This window comes from Malus domestica, chromosome 02, assembly GCF_042453785.1.
Source record: "Malus domestica chromosome 02, GDT2T_hap1".
Taxonomy (NCBI): Eukaryota; Viridiplantae; Streptophyta; class Magnoliopsida; order Rosales; family Rosaceae; genus Malus; species Malus domestica.
Window position 1 is genome coordinate 4,524,127 of NC_091662.1, and position 17,356 is coordinate 4,541,482.

The window sequence follows — 17,356 nt, forward strand, 5'->3', positions numbered from 1 at the left end:
AATTTAAGTTCTTTTGTCTTTTTTATTAAAATTTAAGGGGTTTTCATTAAAATTTAAGTCTTTTTAATTAAATAAAGTTATAGCATGATTTTTTTATTAAAATAAACTTAATTCAAGTCATTTTCATGAAAGTTCCCATAATATAATTCTTAGGGATTTCAAGGAGGCATACGGGGACTGCAAAATGTGCAATAGGTTTAAACTTCTTTTGTTACTAGGCAAATGAACCATATTGAAAAAAGTTAAGGTTCTACCATAAAGCTAATTAGCAATATGGAGAGTAACGTAATAACTTATAAACGCTTGTAAGATTTCTCCTTTTACCAATGTAGAGCTCTTTTGTAAGATTTCTCCTTTTACCAATGTAGAGCTCTTTTACCTTCATATCCTCGCACATATAATACGCAGCGCGTTTACTAATCCATAATCAGGTTGAGGGGAATTGAACTGAAGAGGAATTGAATTGAGGGGGAATTGGAATGAGCTGGAATCAGAATTAGATTCATGTTGAAGTTGTTTACCAAAACTGTCTAGAATCGGAGTATAAATGACATTGATCTATATAAACTGTTTACTAATTCATATGAATCGGAATAAAATTTAATATAATTACTAAAGTACCCCTGCTTAACTAATCTATTTTATTTGCTAATTATTTTTAGTAAAACTTCTTTCATTTTTTTTAGAGAGAATTTTTCTTTAGTAAAATTGTTACATTTTTTTTAGAGTAGAAATGACCTTCCATCTTCACAAGTCATTTCATCGAACACCTGGAGAGTACATTCTGCATTTCAACTCCTTCCACCACCAAAAACTTCAGCTAACAGCTTCCAATTTTTCTGATTTTTTACAGTTCCCTCTCATGTCGAAAAGTAGAAAGCTTCACAACCTATCACAGAGTAAGAGATGAACCCATCAAAGCCCCACCAGCAAGTTGACACTGACGAAATCGAAGAAGTCTAGTGCCAAATATCCCTCTCGGACTTCCCCGGCGGCTCCGAGACCTTCGAAATCACCGCCAAGTTCTACTACGGCGTCAAGATCGACCTGAGCTCCTCCAACGTCGTGCCGTTACGTTGCGCCGGAAAGTATTTGGAGATGACGGAGGAGTACTCGGAGGACAACCTCATTTCAAAAACTGAGAGGTTTCTCTCCCAGTCGATGCTGAAAAGTTTCAAGGAGTCGCTCAGAGCTCTCAAGTCATGTGAGCGAGTTGCGCCTCTGGCGGAGAATTTGGGGTTCTTCTTGGTTTGTGGTTTGATCAACTTTTGTGGTTTAATTGTTATGGAAGATGATGGTGGTCGAGTCTGTGTCCTGGGAAGGGTAAGGGATGTGCGACGGTGGTGAAGGAGAAGGAAAGGGATAACACTAGGGACGAGAGCTTGGGTTTCTTCGGAATTTCAACTTTTATGCGAGGGCACAATGGGTAAGAAAATGGATTCATCACTCCCTCAATCCTCCGGAATCCAAATACCATCTAATTGTTAGGAGTCCAATTCCTCCAAATTTCATAATTGGATTCCAAAATTTGTGTGGGACCCACTAAATTTTGATTGCCTCAAATTTGGTAAACACCAGAGTATTTCGTAATCGGAATTCAATTCCGTTTCTTGATGCCGATTACCTTTACGTAAATGTGCCACCAAATTGATGCCAATACATAAACAACGTTTTGAAAGGACAAGGGAGCTATCAATGTCTTTTTATATGACTTGGACTTGGAGTACGGGCTGCGAATTGGATGCAATGCAATGAGGGCATGTTTGTTTAGCTTCACTAAACATCACTGGACTGGACTAGACTAAAAGCTAGTGTAGTCCAGTGTTTGTTTGCAAGAGGGACTAAGTTTAATGGGACTAGGTGCGATTCGCTCCGACTAAAACACTCGCTAGGTGGTCTTAGCGAGACCCCTCGAGAAGGAGCGGACTGCTAAGACCCTCTCCTCTTCACTTCGCCCCTACCCAGTCCCCGCGTCTCTCTTTCTTTCTGTATTTCCTCTCTCTGCTTGAAGCTTCAGACGTTCATGGTGGCTGGGCTGCTTGGCATCGTTGATCAGAGGTGATGACCCAGATTCTTCCACCACCGACATCAGCCATGGTGGCTGGACAACAACAGCCTCGATCAGATCGTCGCCGTTGAACCCTTCTCCAAATTCTCCGCCAAAGCCAAATCAATCAAAGAAATCCTGGATTGCGTGTTTCAGGCTCTTGCTAAACTATGATTTGTCCAGAAAATACATGTACCAAATCTGAAGAAAATAGAAAATAAATACAAAGGGAGGGAGGGGAGAGAGGGTACAGAAGTAAAATCGGAAAAAAAAAATTTGAGGGGAAGGAGACTGGTACAAAGAAAAGGAGGGACAAAATGGGAGAAAAGGGGAATGGGGAGGGAGACGCAGAGAAAAAGATGACGAAGTGATTGGAGAGCAAGATGGCTCTAGAAAAATAAGATAAAGTAATACAAAATATTAATTGATATATTAAATTAAAAATAAAATATTAATAAATATAGATTAAATAATATAATATTATAATCCTGCTTTTTAATCCGACACTGCACCAAACGCTTCACTAAATTAGTCCAGCTTAGTCTAGTCTAAGCCAGTCCAGCTTAGTCCTGAAGTTAGTCCAGTCCAAGACAGTCCGGTGCAACAAACGCACCCTGAGTCTCTTGGCGGTATAGGGTGAAGTGGAAAGAAACTAGCACGAAACTGCAGAGGATTTCGATCCATTATAATATAAAATAAAGGAGAATTAGGTTCACATCATTCTTTTTGCTACTTCATTGATTAAAATCTTATTCATTTTCAATTTTTGATCAAGGTCATTGAGTATTAATAACATCATTAATTATTTGAATAATAAAATATTTTTATTTTTAAATATATTCCTTTAGTGTTAAAAATGTTACAATTAGTATATTTATATTTATGGCTAAATTTTTATCATATATTTTTATTTTTAGTTTGTACCTATTTTTAAGTTGTACCAATTTTTTTTTTCATTTTTAATTTGTACTCATATATTAGTTTCTTTTTGTGCCCATATTTTTTTAAAGTTTTATTTATGTTTATACCCATGTGTATACTGTCACATGACATTGTATATTTAATCAATGATAGAAAAATTACATATGGTATATTTATGTTTTATGCCTAAACTTTGTATCATATATTTATATTTTTAGTTTATATCCACTTTTAATTTGCAACATTTTTTTTAAATTTGTAGTATTTTCTTTTTAGTTTTATTTTGTACCCATGTATTAATTTCTTTTATCGCCTATATTTTTTTTAAAATTAATTTGTACTCATAATTTTTTAATCTTTTATCTGTACCCTAATTTATTTATAATGTACATATTCTTCTTTATTAATGTACCACTTTGTTATATGTGAAACGTACCAATTTTTTTGTAAAATGTACCAATTTTTTTAACACTATGAATACATTCTTTTGCCATTTATTATAACTTATTTTTACATAGTTTTATTCATTTATTCAATCAAAATGTTTGAATTTTTTTTATTGTAACTGTTTCTAATAGTATTATAATGAGGGATTTTAAATTTATAAGATTATAAATCTCATAAAATATTAAACAATTAATGTCAAAACTATAAAAAATATAAATATTAATTGTAATATAATGATGTGTACAAAGTCAAAGGACTTTGATCAAACTTTGAATACTATTAATATTTTAGTCAAAGAATGTTAAGGATTAAGAATCACATCCAAAGTATCCCTAAAATAAATAATAATATTTACGTATAAAATATGATATGATTATATGTAAGTAACGACCCAAATATTATTGGAGCTAATTAACTAATGTATGCTTATCTGACAGCTGGATTCCTTGGCAAGTGTTTAATCCCTACTTTCTTCACGCTCACAGAATAACCATTTGCAATGTCAATCGGCCTCATACCAATAAAAACGTTATCCCCGGCTAGCAAACTGATCAGCTTATCGTCCGATATATGTCCCTGTCAAAGATAATCGCCTTGTCTTTTAAATTTGTTGGTAAATTGGGGATTGCGCGAAAATTTTCGCACTAATCTAAATATAGTGTTTCAAGCTTTGAAAGACCACTGAAGCTTTGAAAAGTTTGGTGATTTTGTTAGGTCATGTGTATGACTGACATTACTAATTTTCAACTTCTCAAGCAACTGTTACACAAAGTTAAATTTAAAATCCAAGAGGCCGTAATTACAGTTATTCAACTTTTGTAGATTTTCTGGTTTTGTGAGGTTGGTATTCTTTCTCAACACAACTTATGTTGAGTCCATAATAAACTATTATATGAAGGAGAAATGCTAAAAAGATTCTCTCAAAATCGAAATTTTTTTGTGAACATTTTAGTATCTCATATTTTTGGGGTTAATTACACTAACACCCTCTGAGGTTTATTGAGTTTTTACAAAACCTTCTTACGTTTGAGATATTACGCTAACACCCCTTTAGTGTAATGTCTCAAACATTAGGGGGTTTTGTGAAAACTCGATTAACTTCGGGATGTGTTAGTGTAGTTAACCCATTTTTGTGTAAATATTATAAAATATTATGCCAAATTCATTAAGTGGCAAATAATCTATAGATAGTTTCACTTTAAAAGAGTCTCTTTACATCTTTCTATTGGATATGGACCGTGAAAAAAGATCACTCCATAATTAAATATTGTGATGTTGATTACGCGTCTCTCTATTTGATTAAGTTCCTTTTCACATTCTTCTCTAAAAAAAATGGATCCCTTTCACATTATTAGTAATTGACCATTTTGAACTTTCTTGGCGGTTTGGGGGGAAAGAAAAGAAACTAGCACAAATCTGCAGACCGTCGATTCATTGTAATATATAATTAAAAATAATGATCACGTATACCAAAGATAATCGCCTTGTCTTTCAAGTTTGTTGGTAAATTGGGGATTGCATGAAGATTTTCGCACTAATCTAAATACAACGTTAAGACCACTAAAACTTTGAAAAGTCTAGTGATTTTGTTAGGTTGTGTGAATGATTGAGATTATTGTTTTTCAAGTTCTCAAGCAACTGTTAGGCAAAAATATAATTTAAAATCCAAGAGAAGGAACCAATATCAATATTGTCTTCAACTGACCACTATTAAGTGTAGGGTAAAAAAGACCTCATGCAAGTAGTAGTTGAGTCATTCAATACAAAGAGAATCACAATGTTAGTTGATCACATCACATGACCGAGGAAAACACGATACAAAAGCACTAAAAGCAATTCATCTTCAAAATTAAAACAATTACTTACTGGAAAAATCATAAGAATTAATATGAAAGTATACTTGCTGATGATGAAGTTGGCAGTGATCTGTAGTCCAGGAATTCAGATATGTGATGATGTGGATGAGCTTGATGATGACAATGCAGCACTGCCCTGATCTTGGCTCACCATAGAACCGATCTGAATGCGACTTAATCTAGACAAATGATGCTTTCACTATGTAGTAATTCTCATTTGATTACTGGAATGATTATTATTGAATGCGTCATGGCTTGGTCCTGCCTCACTTTCGTAGAACCGAGCTAGATGTGGGTCAGAAAAATAAACAGCACGATCCAAATCATGCACATTTTCCTTCATAGGTTTGTCCAGTACTAGACTGACCCTTGTTCTCTTCAATGTCTCAGAAAAATCAGGTTCCGCAAAAATTATATCAACTTCAACTTTATCCCGACATTGCAAATTGAGCTTATCGTTCAATAATTGTCCTTGCCAAAGATAATTGTCTTCATATATTAGATCCATCCAATATTCTCTACTCATGTGGCCTGCAACTCAGTGTGCTTGATATTATTTATGATAGTAATGGCAAGAAGAAGAGGACGACAACGATCAAAAGCCCTGAGTGGTAAAAGTAGAATAGAGTTAGCCTTTCAAAATTACGATCATCACTTGGAGGAATATTAGAACTGAGTTTATTGCCATCGTTGACAAACTCAAACCAATCAGGAATATAATTCCCATGGTGGGAAATACCACCAAATCTGCGAGAAGTCCATCCCTATATATACAATGTAAGTGTCATATATATACATACACATGTACATGTGCATTTTTGTGTGATAGGAAGGCAATGAGATAGAGAGATATACATGTGTAGGATGTTTTTCCTGAAATCAGCTATGAGATTGGTGCATACCTGGAACCTCAGTGAGTTTAGTTGAATTACTTACTTTCAATTTTCTCATATTTGACATTTTTCAAAAATTGGGCATTGTTTCAAATGCAGGGCAATCAAACGTAAAGAAATCAATAGAAATCCCTCATAAGAAAAATAGGCATTTTGCATCCTTCAAAGCTTACCAAATAAAATCTTTTAAGATGACCGATGGAGGGGTGAATCTTAGACAAATTGATACAGTGTTCGAATCTCAACTCTTCTAGATTTGGGAGTTGTGAAAAGTCGGGTGATTTAATTAGGAAAAAGGAAAAACTGAGATTAATTATTTTTAACTTCTCAAGCGACTGTTTCACAAACCAAATAAAATTGAAATTAGTACCCAAAAGGAATATCGAGAAGGAAATCCAAAAATAAATAGAAACATAACATCGTCATGTGTAATTGATTGTACCGTGGAACCCTCGCAAAACATGTACCAGTTGGCTACCCTGCATCTCCAAAACAAATAGTCTTAGTTGATTAAAAAAGTCATGTGGTATGGACTTCAAACGGCATCCATTCCAGCACAACCATATTTAACTCTTTGGGAATATGTTTGTATTATCCATTGAGCTGTACGTAGTTGAGCTAAAACAACCTCAATTTCTTCATATTGGCAAATGCTACGTACTATACTGAAACCAGCCTTGTTACAACTTTTGATATAGAGCAAGTCCTTCAACTTTTTTTTTGGGGGGGGGGGGGGAGGGGGGAACCTCGACGTTGATATAAAAGCAATGGGCCGATACTGAGCAAGTCCTTCAACTTTAGTCAAGGAGAATTCACTTTCAATCTTTGGTAGACAAGGCTAAAGCTCGCCTCTCGGGTTGGAAAGGTAAACTTCTCTCAATGGCTGGACGATTTCAATTGGTGCAGTTTGTTTATCAAAGCTTATTTCTCCATAGCTTCTCAGTTTATCAATTGCCATCTTGCGTTTTAAATCATCTTTCTGCTTGCGCAAGGAATTTTATTTGGTCAGGGGATTTATCTTCCCGGAAATTGGTAACAGTTGTTTGTAGTATGGTGTGTGGGCTTGGTCTTCATGATTTATCTTCTTTGAATTTGACGGCTTTGCTTAGTTTTGAATGGGATGCTTTACAATCATATTCTCCGTGGGGTTCTTTTGCTCATCAGCATTTTCCTCTTTCGCCTTACAGAAATCAAAATATCTATTTACGGTCTTCTGTGTGGCATGGTTTGAAGCGTGCTTTGCCTATTTTGAATAATAATAGTCGTTGGATTATTGGTGATGGGAGGTCAGTTTCCTTCTTTATTTTCGGTCATTTCACCTAAGGTTCTTCCTCGGGTTTTAGATGTTATTGAAGCACAAAGTTGATGTTTGCCAGATTACAAATGTATTCCCTTCAATTGTGCAACAGATTTTACGTCTGCCTTTGCCTTTAAATGTTGAGGATGACAAATTGATTCGGGAGCCCTCACCTTGACACGTCCCGACCCTGATATTCCCTGAATACCTGGACAGGCACGTGCTGTCCGACACCTGAGGGTGACGAAAGCCATTTATTGAATACAAGAAAAATGATTAGGAGGAAAATAAGCATGAATAATCATTAGAATCTAGAAGTAATAAACAAGGTTTAAGGAAATGTCTAGCGTGCACAGAACACGTTCTAAAACAAGATCACAAAAGGAAAGATTATTACAAGATATCACGCAAGTGAGTGATAGATTGCTACTGGTAGGGGAATGCTTCGTACGTTGTGTCATAGTCCTCGTTTCTAAGATTTGAATGGGGGAGCAAAACAAAGGTGAGTGGACCAAGTTCATATATACAATAATAATAAAACAGTTATCAAGATACTAACCCCCACAGTTTATATAAAGAAAACTACTAGCATAATAAGTGATGGATTTACTGAAAACCCTAGCATGCCAAAAATATCTCAAAAGTCATCATGGAAAATAAAAAATCAAACATCTCACAGATTGTCTCGTCGCGTGATGTACTACTAGTAAGATCACTGAAATAAATATATCTCTCGGCCTTATGCCAGCACCGTGGTCTCTGCGCCCGTAGCCAGAGATTACCAATTCCATGTCCCTCAGCCTGTAGCTAGGGATTATTTCTCCCGGCTTATCAGCCAACACCAGATCCTCGCCCCAGGCGGCATAGTGTCCACTAGGTATGCACAAATAGTTACGCCTCTAAAAAATAATCACTTCATAGTATAAAGTCATCCATCATCTAAACTATAAAGAGGAGTTTCTAAAACATGTTCTAGCATCCTATCGTCATCCATCAGATAGTTTACCAGTTCATGGTTTTTATAGAAAAAATGATATTTTAAAATATAGCTCAATATAGGCTAACAATTAATTCCTCACCAAAAACAAGATGATAAACAACATATTTCATAAACATGCTTAACATAAAAATCAGTTTATAAACTCGTAAGACATGCATTTCATTTATGCAAATAAATTATGAAATTATGCAAATTTTAGAAAGGGTCCACTCATAGATACTCCGTAACAGCAGAATTGTGCGGAAAATGATTAAGGAAATCCCCACTAGCAACTTAACCTAAGCACAAAAATGTACAATTTATTAAACTACCCAACTATAGAATTTCAAGAATTGGAAATGGGTCTTGGGTTTGGATCTGAATTAGGGTTTAGGTTACATAAGGTTAGAACCTATTGGGTTTTGGTTTTGGATAGGCCTAGGAATAAAAAGGATGGTGGTTTGGGCCACACAACACAACACACACACACGCCAGCACACACATACACATGCATGCACAGAACGCATGCACACACATACATACACACACGCACGGCCCAACACTCACTCACATGTACAGCCTAACACACATTCACACACACATTCACACACACGCACATCCCAACACACACACACGGCCCATGCAGGGCACGACCCATATGCCAATTAACCAACTAAAAGAAATAAGGAACTGGGCTAGTCCAAGAATGGGTTAAGGCCCGTGGGTGGCTTGAAATGGCCTAATGGCTTAGGTGTTGTCGGGGAAGAACACCAGAGCTGCTACAGCTCCGGTTGACGGCGAACTCATGATTCAACACTCAAACCAAGTACCAAAATGAAGAGGGAAGAGAGTGGAGTATTTTTCATACCCTAGCTTCGCCGTGAACAACCATGCGAGCTCTAAAAAACCTTTGAAGGTCACGGATTCGTCGGAAAATATGGGTGAGTTTCCCCCGTGCCGTTCTCGTCCTCAAAACCTTGAAAGAACAACATAATTTTCATCACACAACGCCCAACAACCACAATGGTAATTTAAAAAGGAAAACAAACTTACCTAGCCAGAAGAAATGGAGAAATTCGTCAAAGGTCCTTTCTCTGGGTTCCCCGACTTCGCTGCGACGGAGAGAGAGAAATGACGCAAGATAGATGATGATGATGATGGTTTACAGCAGGAGCTGCATGCAAGTTTGCTGGGTTAGTCACGGTGCAGGGAGAGAAAGGGAGAGAGGAGAGTTCTCGTGAGAGAAAAAGATGTCTGAAAGGAAAGTGCTCAGGAAGAGAGGGAAGAGAAGAGTTGAGAACCTGCCACTTGGTAGTTTAGGAGAAATAAGGAATCTAGATCAAGGGTTAGGATTAAAAGAGATAAAGGATTAAATTGATAGATTTAAAATATGTTCCAGGGGAAATTAGATATAATTAAAATATGGGGGGTAAGTGTAACACACCTACTGGGAAGTTTTCTTTTTCTTCTGGTTATCACCTTATTCAAAGGAGACATAGTGATTATGCTTAGGCTAAGGTTATTTGGCAACATTTTATTCTGCCACGACTATCTATTTTGGCTTGGAGGTTTTTTCATGATAAACTTCCTACATAAGATGCGCTACAACTATGTGGTATTTCTTTGGCATCCATTTGTTGTTTATGTCGTAATTCTGAAGAATCTACTGCTCATCTTTTCTTTGGATGTCGGATATCTAGGCAACTTTGGAGGTGGTTAGCATGTCAATTTGGTACATCTTTGCCTCTTCCAGATTCTTTAGTTGCTTTTTGGGATGTTTATGTCCGTAAGCCATTTTCCAAACAATTGCAAAATCTATGGATTTTTGCGGGTCTTTCTACTATTTTAGCTATTTAGATGGCTCGAAATAAATTTATTTTTGAGGGTCGTCCAATTTTTTTTTCATCGTCTTTGCATGTCTATCAATTGGGCGATTGTTCATGGTGAAAAGTTTATTCCTGATTATTCTCAAGGTTTTGACACTCGGATCATTTCTTCTTTGGGGATCCAACCTATCCCTCGCAAGGCACCTACTATTCTTCCTGTCCTTTGGTCTCTTCCTTGGTTTCCTTGGGTTAAGCTTAATACAGATGGTTTGTCTAAACTCTAAAGGAAATCCCGATCCTGCTGCATGTGGAAGAGTTTTCAGGAATTGCCATGGTCTTTTTCTTGTAGGTTTTTGTCAACAGATTGGTCATCACAACTCTTTTTTTGCAGAGTTATCAGCAATTATTATTGGGCAGGGGGATTGGCATTGTGTTTGGTTGGAAAATGATAGTTCTAATGTTATTTCTGCTCTTCAATCGTCTGATTTTGATTCTCCTTGGCCTCTTCATACGCAATGGTCTATTTGTTTGGATCACATTCGGAAAATGACTTTCTACGCATCTCACATATATCGCGAAGGAAATCTTGTTGCAGACAATTTTGCTAACATGGGATTGTCTTCTTCATCTTTAACATGGCATGATTCTCCTCCGATGGTGGTTCGTGCTGCTCTGTTTTTTGACTATGTTGGCTTGCCAGGTTATTGCTTCTCAAATTAATGTGCATGTCGGCATCCAGGTTCCTCTCACTTTCTTTCCTTTTTTTCTCCTAACTTTATGGTGTTGTTTGACTTGTTTTGCAAGTTTAGACCTTTACGTTTGGTTCTAAAGGGGTTAGGTTTTATGTCTCCCCCCTCTTTTCTTTGTATCATTCTCGTTTTTTTGTTTCAAGAAGGGTAAGGTTTATGTCTCCTCTTCTTTTTAGTGTATTCCTTTTTGTTGTCTCTATTTTTTTAGGGGTAATGTTTATGTCCTCCCTGACTAGGTGTAATTTATTTTTTCGTTATCAAGTCCTTCAACTTTTTTAGTTCTCTGTTAACAAAAGGTTATATTGAGTAAGAAAATGATTTTGTTTGCATATGATTACGTGATTTTGCTTAATTGAGCTTTCTTTTTGCAACTACATATACACATGAATGTTGTTTAATGACGTATAATAGACATATATTGTATTAATCCAAAAGTTTATTGGAAAATGTACTTATTTCTCAATACATCGGTGACCTCTTGAAGGTTCCATAACTTACTCCATCTTTCCACATGATTAAAAGATTTTTAGAAATGATTACTCTGGCCATTTCTCTTAAGCAAATCATGCACATTGATCAACTTGTTGTGTTCAACAGTTACAAGACATCGTTCACGAAGAACACCGAAAAATTCACATCCATCTACACTTTTGTGACATATATCTTCTTTCTTTATTGGTTATAGCCTTATGTGTATCATCTAGTCCTTCAAAGTTTATTTTTACCAGTTTTATTATTTTTTTCATCAAGAGTTCTTTTCAATTCCTTCAATTCACTTTTCCACTTTGCTATGGTTCTTTTAAACAAAAAGAAGCCTAAAACTTCAAGTACTAGTGAAAAACCTCCACAGTAAGAAACAACCATTTTAAAGAGTTGAAGATATCCGTCATTAGTCCACCTATATCCAAATGCATGCTAACTAAAGAGCTCGAGAGCTTCTCCTTTAATCAATTTCTGAGCCAAATATATGTCTTGTCCATTTGCGTTAGTAAATGTACATCTCGTGTCGTTATGATAATTCTACTTCATGACCAAACCAATCATGATTTCCAGCTATTGCATTGATTTGTTCCACTTCATCTGTACTGTCCATGATGGCAGGTACCCTTCTACGTCAAATCTTTTTTTTTTTATCAGACTGATACCTCCGTCAGCACTGCTTATTTGAGATAACATTTGCGCTTTATCAGATAACATTTGCTTCGCGCCTGAAAGTTGAATTCGTATATCAGTACATACTGCTGGCCCTGGACGTGAAGAAACAGACATACCGCCGGCCAGGAAGGAAAGGACAGAGACCATCCAATAGATTATAACAATGACTTGTTGGCGGAAAGGTCGAAGTCTGTTGGAAGATAAAAGAATATTTCCGAGCTCTTTCTTCTCACTTCTGAAAAATATCTCCAAAACTAAAGAAAAGCCATGGCAAAATCTCTCGTCGTCTTCTCTCTCCTCCTCCTCCTCCTCCTCCTCCTCCTCCCCATCTCCCCCCTAACCGCTCACCCGAACACCCCGAACCCAAAACCGAGCCCATCTCCGGCACACACTGACCTCACCAACTACGGCTTCCCAATCGGACTCCTCCCCACCGCCGTCAAGAACTACACCATCAACCGCACCACCGGCGACTTCATCGTCGACCTCGGCAGCACGTGCAAGGTCACCCTCCCTTCCGACAACGTGGCCACCTACTCGAAGAAAATCACCGGAAAGATCGTCGTGGGCAAAATCGCCAAGATCAACGGTATCAGCGTCCGGGCCTTCTTCCGGTGGCAGCCGATCACCGCAATCCGGTCGAGCGGCGACAACTTGGTGTTCGAGATCGGCACGGTCTCCGTCAAGTACCCCACTAAGAACTTCGAAGAGAGCCCCGCTTGCGAGGGCCGCCACTCCTCTTAGCAGGTTTCAATTTAATTTAATTCAATTTTCAGGAGTTTTAATAAAAAGAGCTTGGCTAAATTTATTTTAATAAAAAAATATTTGTAATTTTATTTAATAAAAAACTTAAATTTTATTGAAAATGACTTATATTTTAATTAAAAGTACAAAACTTTAATATAATAAAAATAAAAAATAAAAAATAATATAAAAACTGACACGCGCGAGTCCATTAGGCACACACTACACACTATTTTTAAAATCGAACAATACTACATTATTTTTGAAATAAAATGGTACTACACTATTTTTGAAATGAAATGGTATTACACTATTTTTGAAATTGAAGACTATTTCTAAAAATTGAACACTAATTATTTTTGAAACTAAACACAAGTACTATACTATTTCTGAAACTGAACACGAGTACTATACTATTCTTAAAACTAAACAAGACACAATTTCTAAAGCTGCATACAAGCTGGTATGCAATGACTATTTCTTAAACTGAATATGGTACATCTCTATTAAGTTCAACAACCATTCTTCTCTCTCCTCTTCTTGCATTTTCTCGGCACTTTCTCACCTTCCAAACATCTTTTCTTTTTCTAATTTTCTTCGATTCTCATCAAATTTTCTTTGAATATCTTCATTTTTTGAGCTTTCTACACTAATTAATTTTCTTCTATTATCTGCACATATGCGGCTTCTTCTTTTCCTCCACCTACTGTCTCACCTTCTTTCACTGCAAAATAAAAAAAAATAACGCAAATCATATCGATAAATCGAATACAAAAATATCCATCAAACTACAAATTTGTTAAAGGTTAAAGCCAAGGAAAGTAAAGATATTGGTGGCTTAATTTCAAGCTGCTCAACATTGGAAAAATTAACCAACGAAGAAAACCCATAAGCAAATGTACATACATGCAGATCTAATATTTACAATATGTATTGTTATAGACGAAGATTAATTAATAATTATATATGTAGTTAAATGCAGCCAACTTTGAAACTTGTGGTCACGAAAATCGCCATCACCACTAGAATCAAGCTGGCCCGAGTCATTGTAATCACGCAGACCTGCAACGGTACCTTCCCCTCTAGCCAATCTCTGTGCAACTCTTAGAAACTCATCATGCCTTATAAATCTACGGAGCCTACCTCATTTCGTTAGTGCCATTGATCAATATAATAATATATAATATAGCAGTACTACATTGTGAGAGAGGATGAGGGAGAGAGACGTTGTTGTAGAGAGAGTAGTTGATGGAGGAAGAGGAGAAGAAGAATGATGGGGCGGTGGTGAAGTATTGCACGTGATTTTCATTAAATAAAGTTATAGGATGACTTCTGATTAAAATTCAAAGTTTTGAAACCATTTTCATTAGTTTTCATTTTTTTAAAGGAACTGGTTAATTTGGGTTTTGAATTTGTGATTTTTCTGATTTGCATATATGCATGAATTGCGATTGGTGTGTGTAGCTATCAGCTGGAATGCTTTTTGATTTGTGGTTGTTGAGATTTTGATGACTTTACTTGCTTTAAACTAAAGGAATCGAATCTATGCTAATATTTATAGAACCACTGTGAATCTGAATATTCTCTTTAGCTTGAATAGTTGCCGAACCTATCCCGAAATCGGATTGTTCGTAAGAACTCTGAAAGGGTAATACTTGTTAAATCGGATTGTTCTTAAGAATTCTGAAAGGGAATTAATTGTTATTGAAGAACATTTGATCTTTAGAATCTTGGCTTGGTTTGGCCTCGTAAAGTCAGTGTCCGGCTAAGATGCCAATTGTTGAATACCTTTTGATTGGGACATATGAAATACAGCATCAGATCAGTTTCGTTTGCTTTTTCTTAAAAAAAAAAACACTGATCGGCTCCGTTTGACAGAAATGATTGACTTGCATAAGACTATTCACTATATTAAAGGTTCCTTATTTTGTTTAAATTGAAGGTTACTCACAAATAATAGTTGTCCCTTTTAATCTTTTCATTTTTATGAAGATTAGTAGGTATATATTTTCTTCATGAGTATCATTCAACTTCTTTTTTTTGGCAACCATGAGTATCATTCAACTTGAAGAAAATAAGAAATTTGTCGTCAATTTCGGCTTTTGAAGTGCCTTAAATATAGTATTAGTTTTACACGAGGCCATAGGAATTTTAGGTATCCTCTTGATTCTTTGCTTTTTACCTATTGAGCAGTTCATCACTAATATATTGGATCAAATATTTAAACTAGTAGATTCCCAACTTTGTGGAGTAATAACATAGTTGACCTCAGAAATGGTGGAACTTTTGTGAATACCGCATTTAACATGTTTCATATTTGTTAGTAAATTGACGTCAAAACTTTATTTTTGTTCGTTATTCCCACTTTGCAGGTCTCTAGTTGCGATGCCTCTCGTATGCGAGTCGTGACGAATGACGATGCCCAGTTGTCGACTCGAAGTCGAAGACCGATGCTATTTAAGTAAATCAAATCTTTTTTTTTTTTGGTCAAATGATAGATTTTGTTAGATTAATCACTAATGGAATTGAATCCACACCGTCATGCAATGGTTCAACATCTTACCTAATTTAAGCAAATGAAACTAGTTACAAAGACATTTGTATGAACCGAACAATGCAAAAGGGCAATAAGTGATCCTTCTGTCTTGTATGTATACAGTATATATGCCACGGCCTGCAATGTTGCAACTTTCTTTCCGTTTGATCAAGAGTGTTAAGATGGCCAGGAATATTAATTAATTTATCTTAACATTAGTTTCAGTATCTCGTTATTTGTTTATGGAAAGAGATTCGGACAGGATCTCTGTCCTTTGTTTATTGCCTTGTGGGTTTGAGGGATGGGCATGATTACTATTTTAATAAGATTCTTAGTGCTTGTACTTAATCATCCACCCTTTTTTTTCCTGGCTTAATCATATTGGATAAATATCAACAATCAATGATAAATTTATATATGTTAATAAATAATAATTACGAATAAATAATTTAATAGAGTATGACAAAACAAAATAATATTAAACAGACAAATTGAAAATCAAGACTTGCGTACCGCAATGTTCTTGAAACATAATTTTCATCTCTACTCAATACTTGTAGTACTACGGACGTGCTTCACCAGGATTTAATTATCTAAGTCAGAATTATAGCACCAGAAAACTTGATTTCTAGCGAATTTCTTTGTGGTTAATGTTTGGGAATGTAGAAGAAGAATTTTATTTTTCTGTGTTCTAAATGTCATGCATATGGATGTATATATAATAGGTTTATACATGTTCGCAACATGTATGTGAATGAGAGACATCTTCTTACAGGGGTGTTTTGCCCTCTGGCATTCTTTCATCACTTTAGACTTCATCTGAAAATATGAGTATATTAATATAAAAATTAATTAATTAAATTCGAAATTAAAAATAATTAATTAAAGAATTTAATTATTAGAGTACGAGCCTAGACGTCAAATGTGCATTTTTGATAATTAATTAATACACTCCAAAGCCCAATTCTAAGGTTAAGCCCAATTTTATTCTTCGTGGTCTATCACTCCAATCACTTTCTATAAGGGACAAAGCCTTGTAAAGTAAGGAAACATTTTGGTAGTGATCAATGTGAGACAATGAAATTGCTACTCAAAATTTCCAACAATTTCACTCCCTTGAAAATGATTTAGGGCTCGTTTGAAACTATTTTCAAAATAGCTGAAAACATTTTTTGTGAAAATATTTTTAGAACCAATCTTCATTAAAAATGTAAGTGAATCATGGAAAAATACTTGAAGTGCGTCATATAAGAAGCGCATAATTTGTGCTTCTTGCATGAAGAATTTTAAGTGTTTTTGGAACCCATAATCATTTTCTCTAAAAACGCTTGTAGTCATTTTAAAAACACTTCCAAACGACCCCTTAATTGATGCGATTGCATTTTGGGGGTCATAAATATGAATAATTATTTTCATATCATTCCAACAACGAAGACTTAAATAGAATGGGAACACTATAACCACCGTGACGTCTACAACTCTCATTTGGGTTGAGAGAACTCATTTATTAGGCATCTCTCACACCCGATGAGAGTAATATGAAGTTTGGTGTAACCACAGTTGGGATCAAGTATTATTGGCTGAGAACGTTACGATGATGGTGTACTTGTTACGTTGTTGGGAGATGTTACAAGTGACTTTATTAAAGTTTTGGTGGGTGATATCCATAAGTAGCTTCTGTTTTTGGTGAGGTTTAATATGCGTAATGCATCCATACTCTCTCACTTAAAGGCAATCGTCCTTGTGTTTCTGACAACTGTGATTACTTGTGCCGTGTGTGTTCTCAACCACTTTGCAGCCATCGCCAGCAGCACAAGCAAAGCAACTGATAGGTTTTGATATGTACAACTCACAAGATTTCTTGCCGGCCCTTCAATTTGGTCCTACTGTCAATAATGTTTCTTGG

General features: G+C 35.8%; 1 protein-coding gene across 1 annotated transcript; it reads left to right on the forward strand.

Annotated features, from left to right (window-relative positions):
• Positions 1-12,276: 12,276 nt before the first annotated feature.
• LOC108171411 (uncharacterized) lies at positions 12,277-15,615 on the forward strand. The gene is made up of 2 exons (XM_029110100.2): positions 12,277-12,917; positions 15,287-15,615. The coding sequence occupies exon 1, from the start codon at positions 12,438-12,440 to the stop codon at positions 12,912-12,914; it is 477 nt and encodes a 158-aa protein (XP_028965933.1). The 5' UTR covers positions 12,277-12,437; the 3' UTR covers positions 12,915-12,917; positions 15,287-15,615.
• The last annotated feature ends 1,741 nt before the right edge of the window (positions 15,616-17,356 follow it).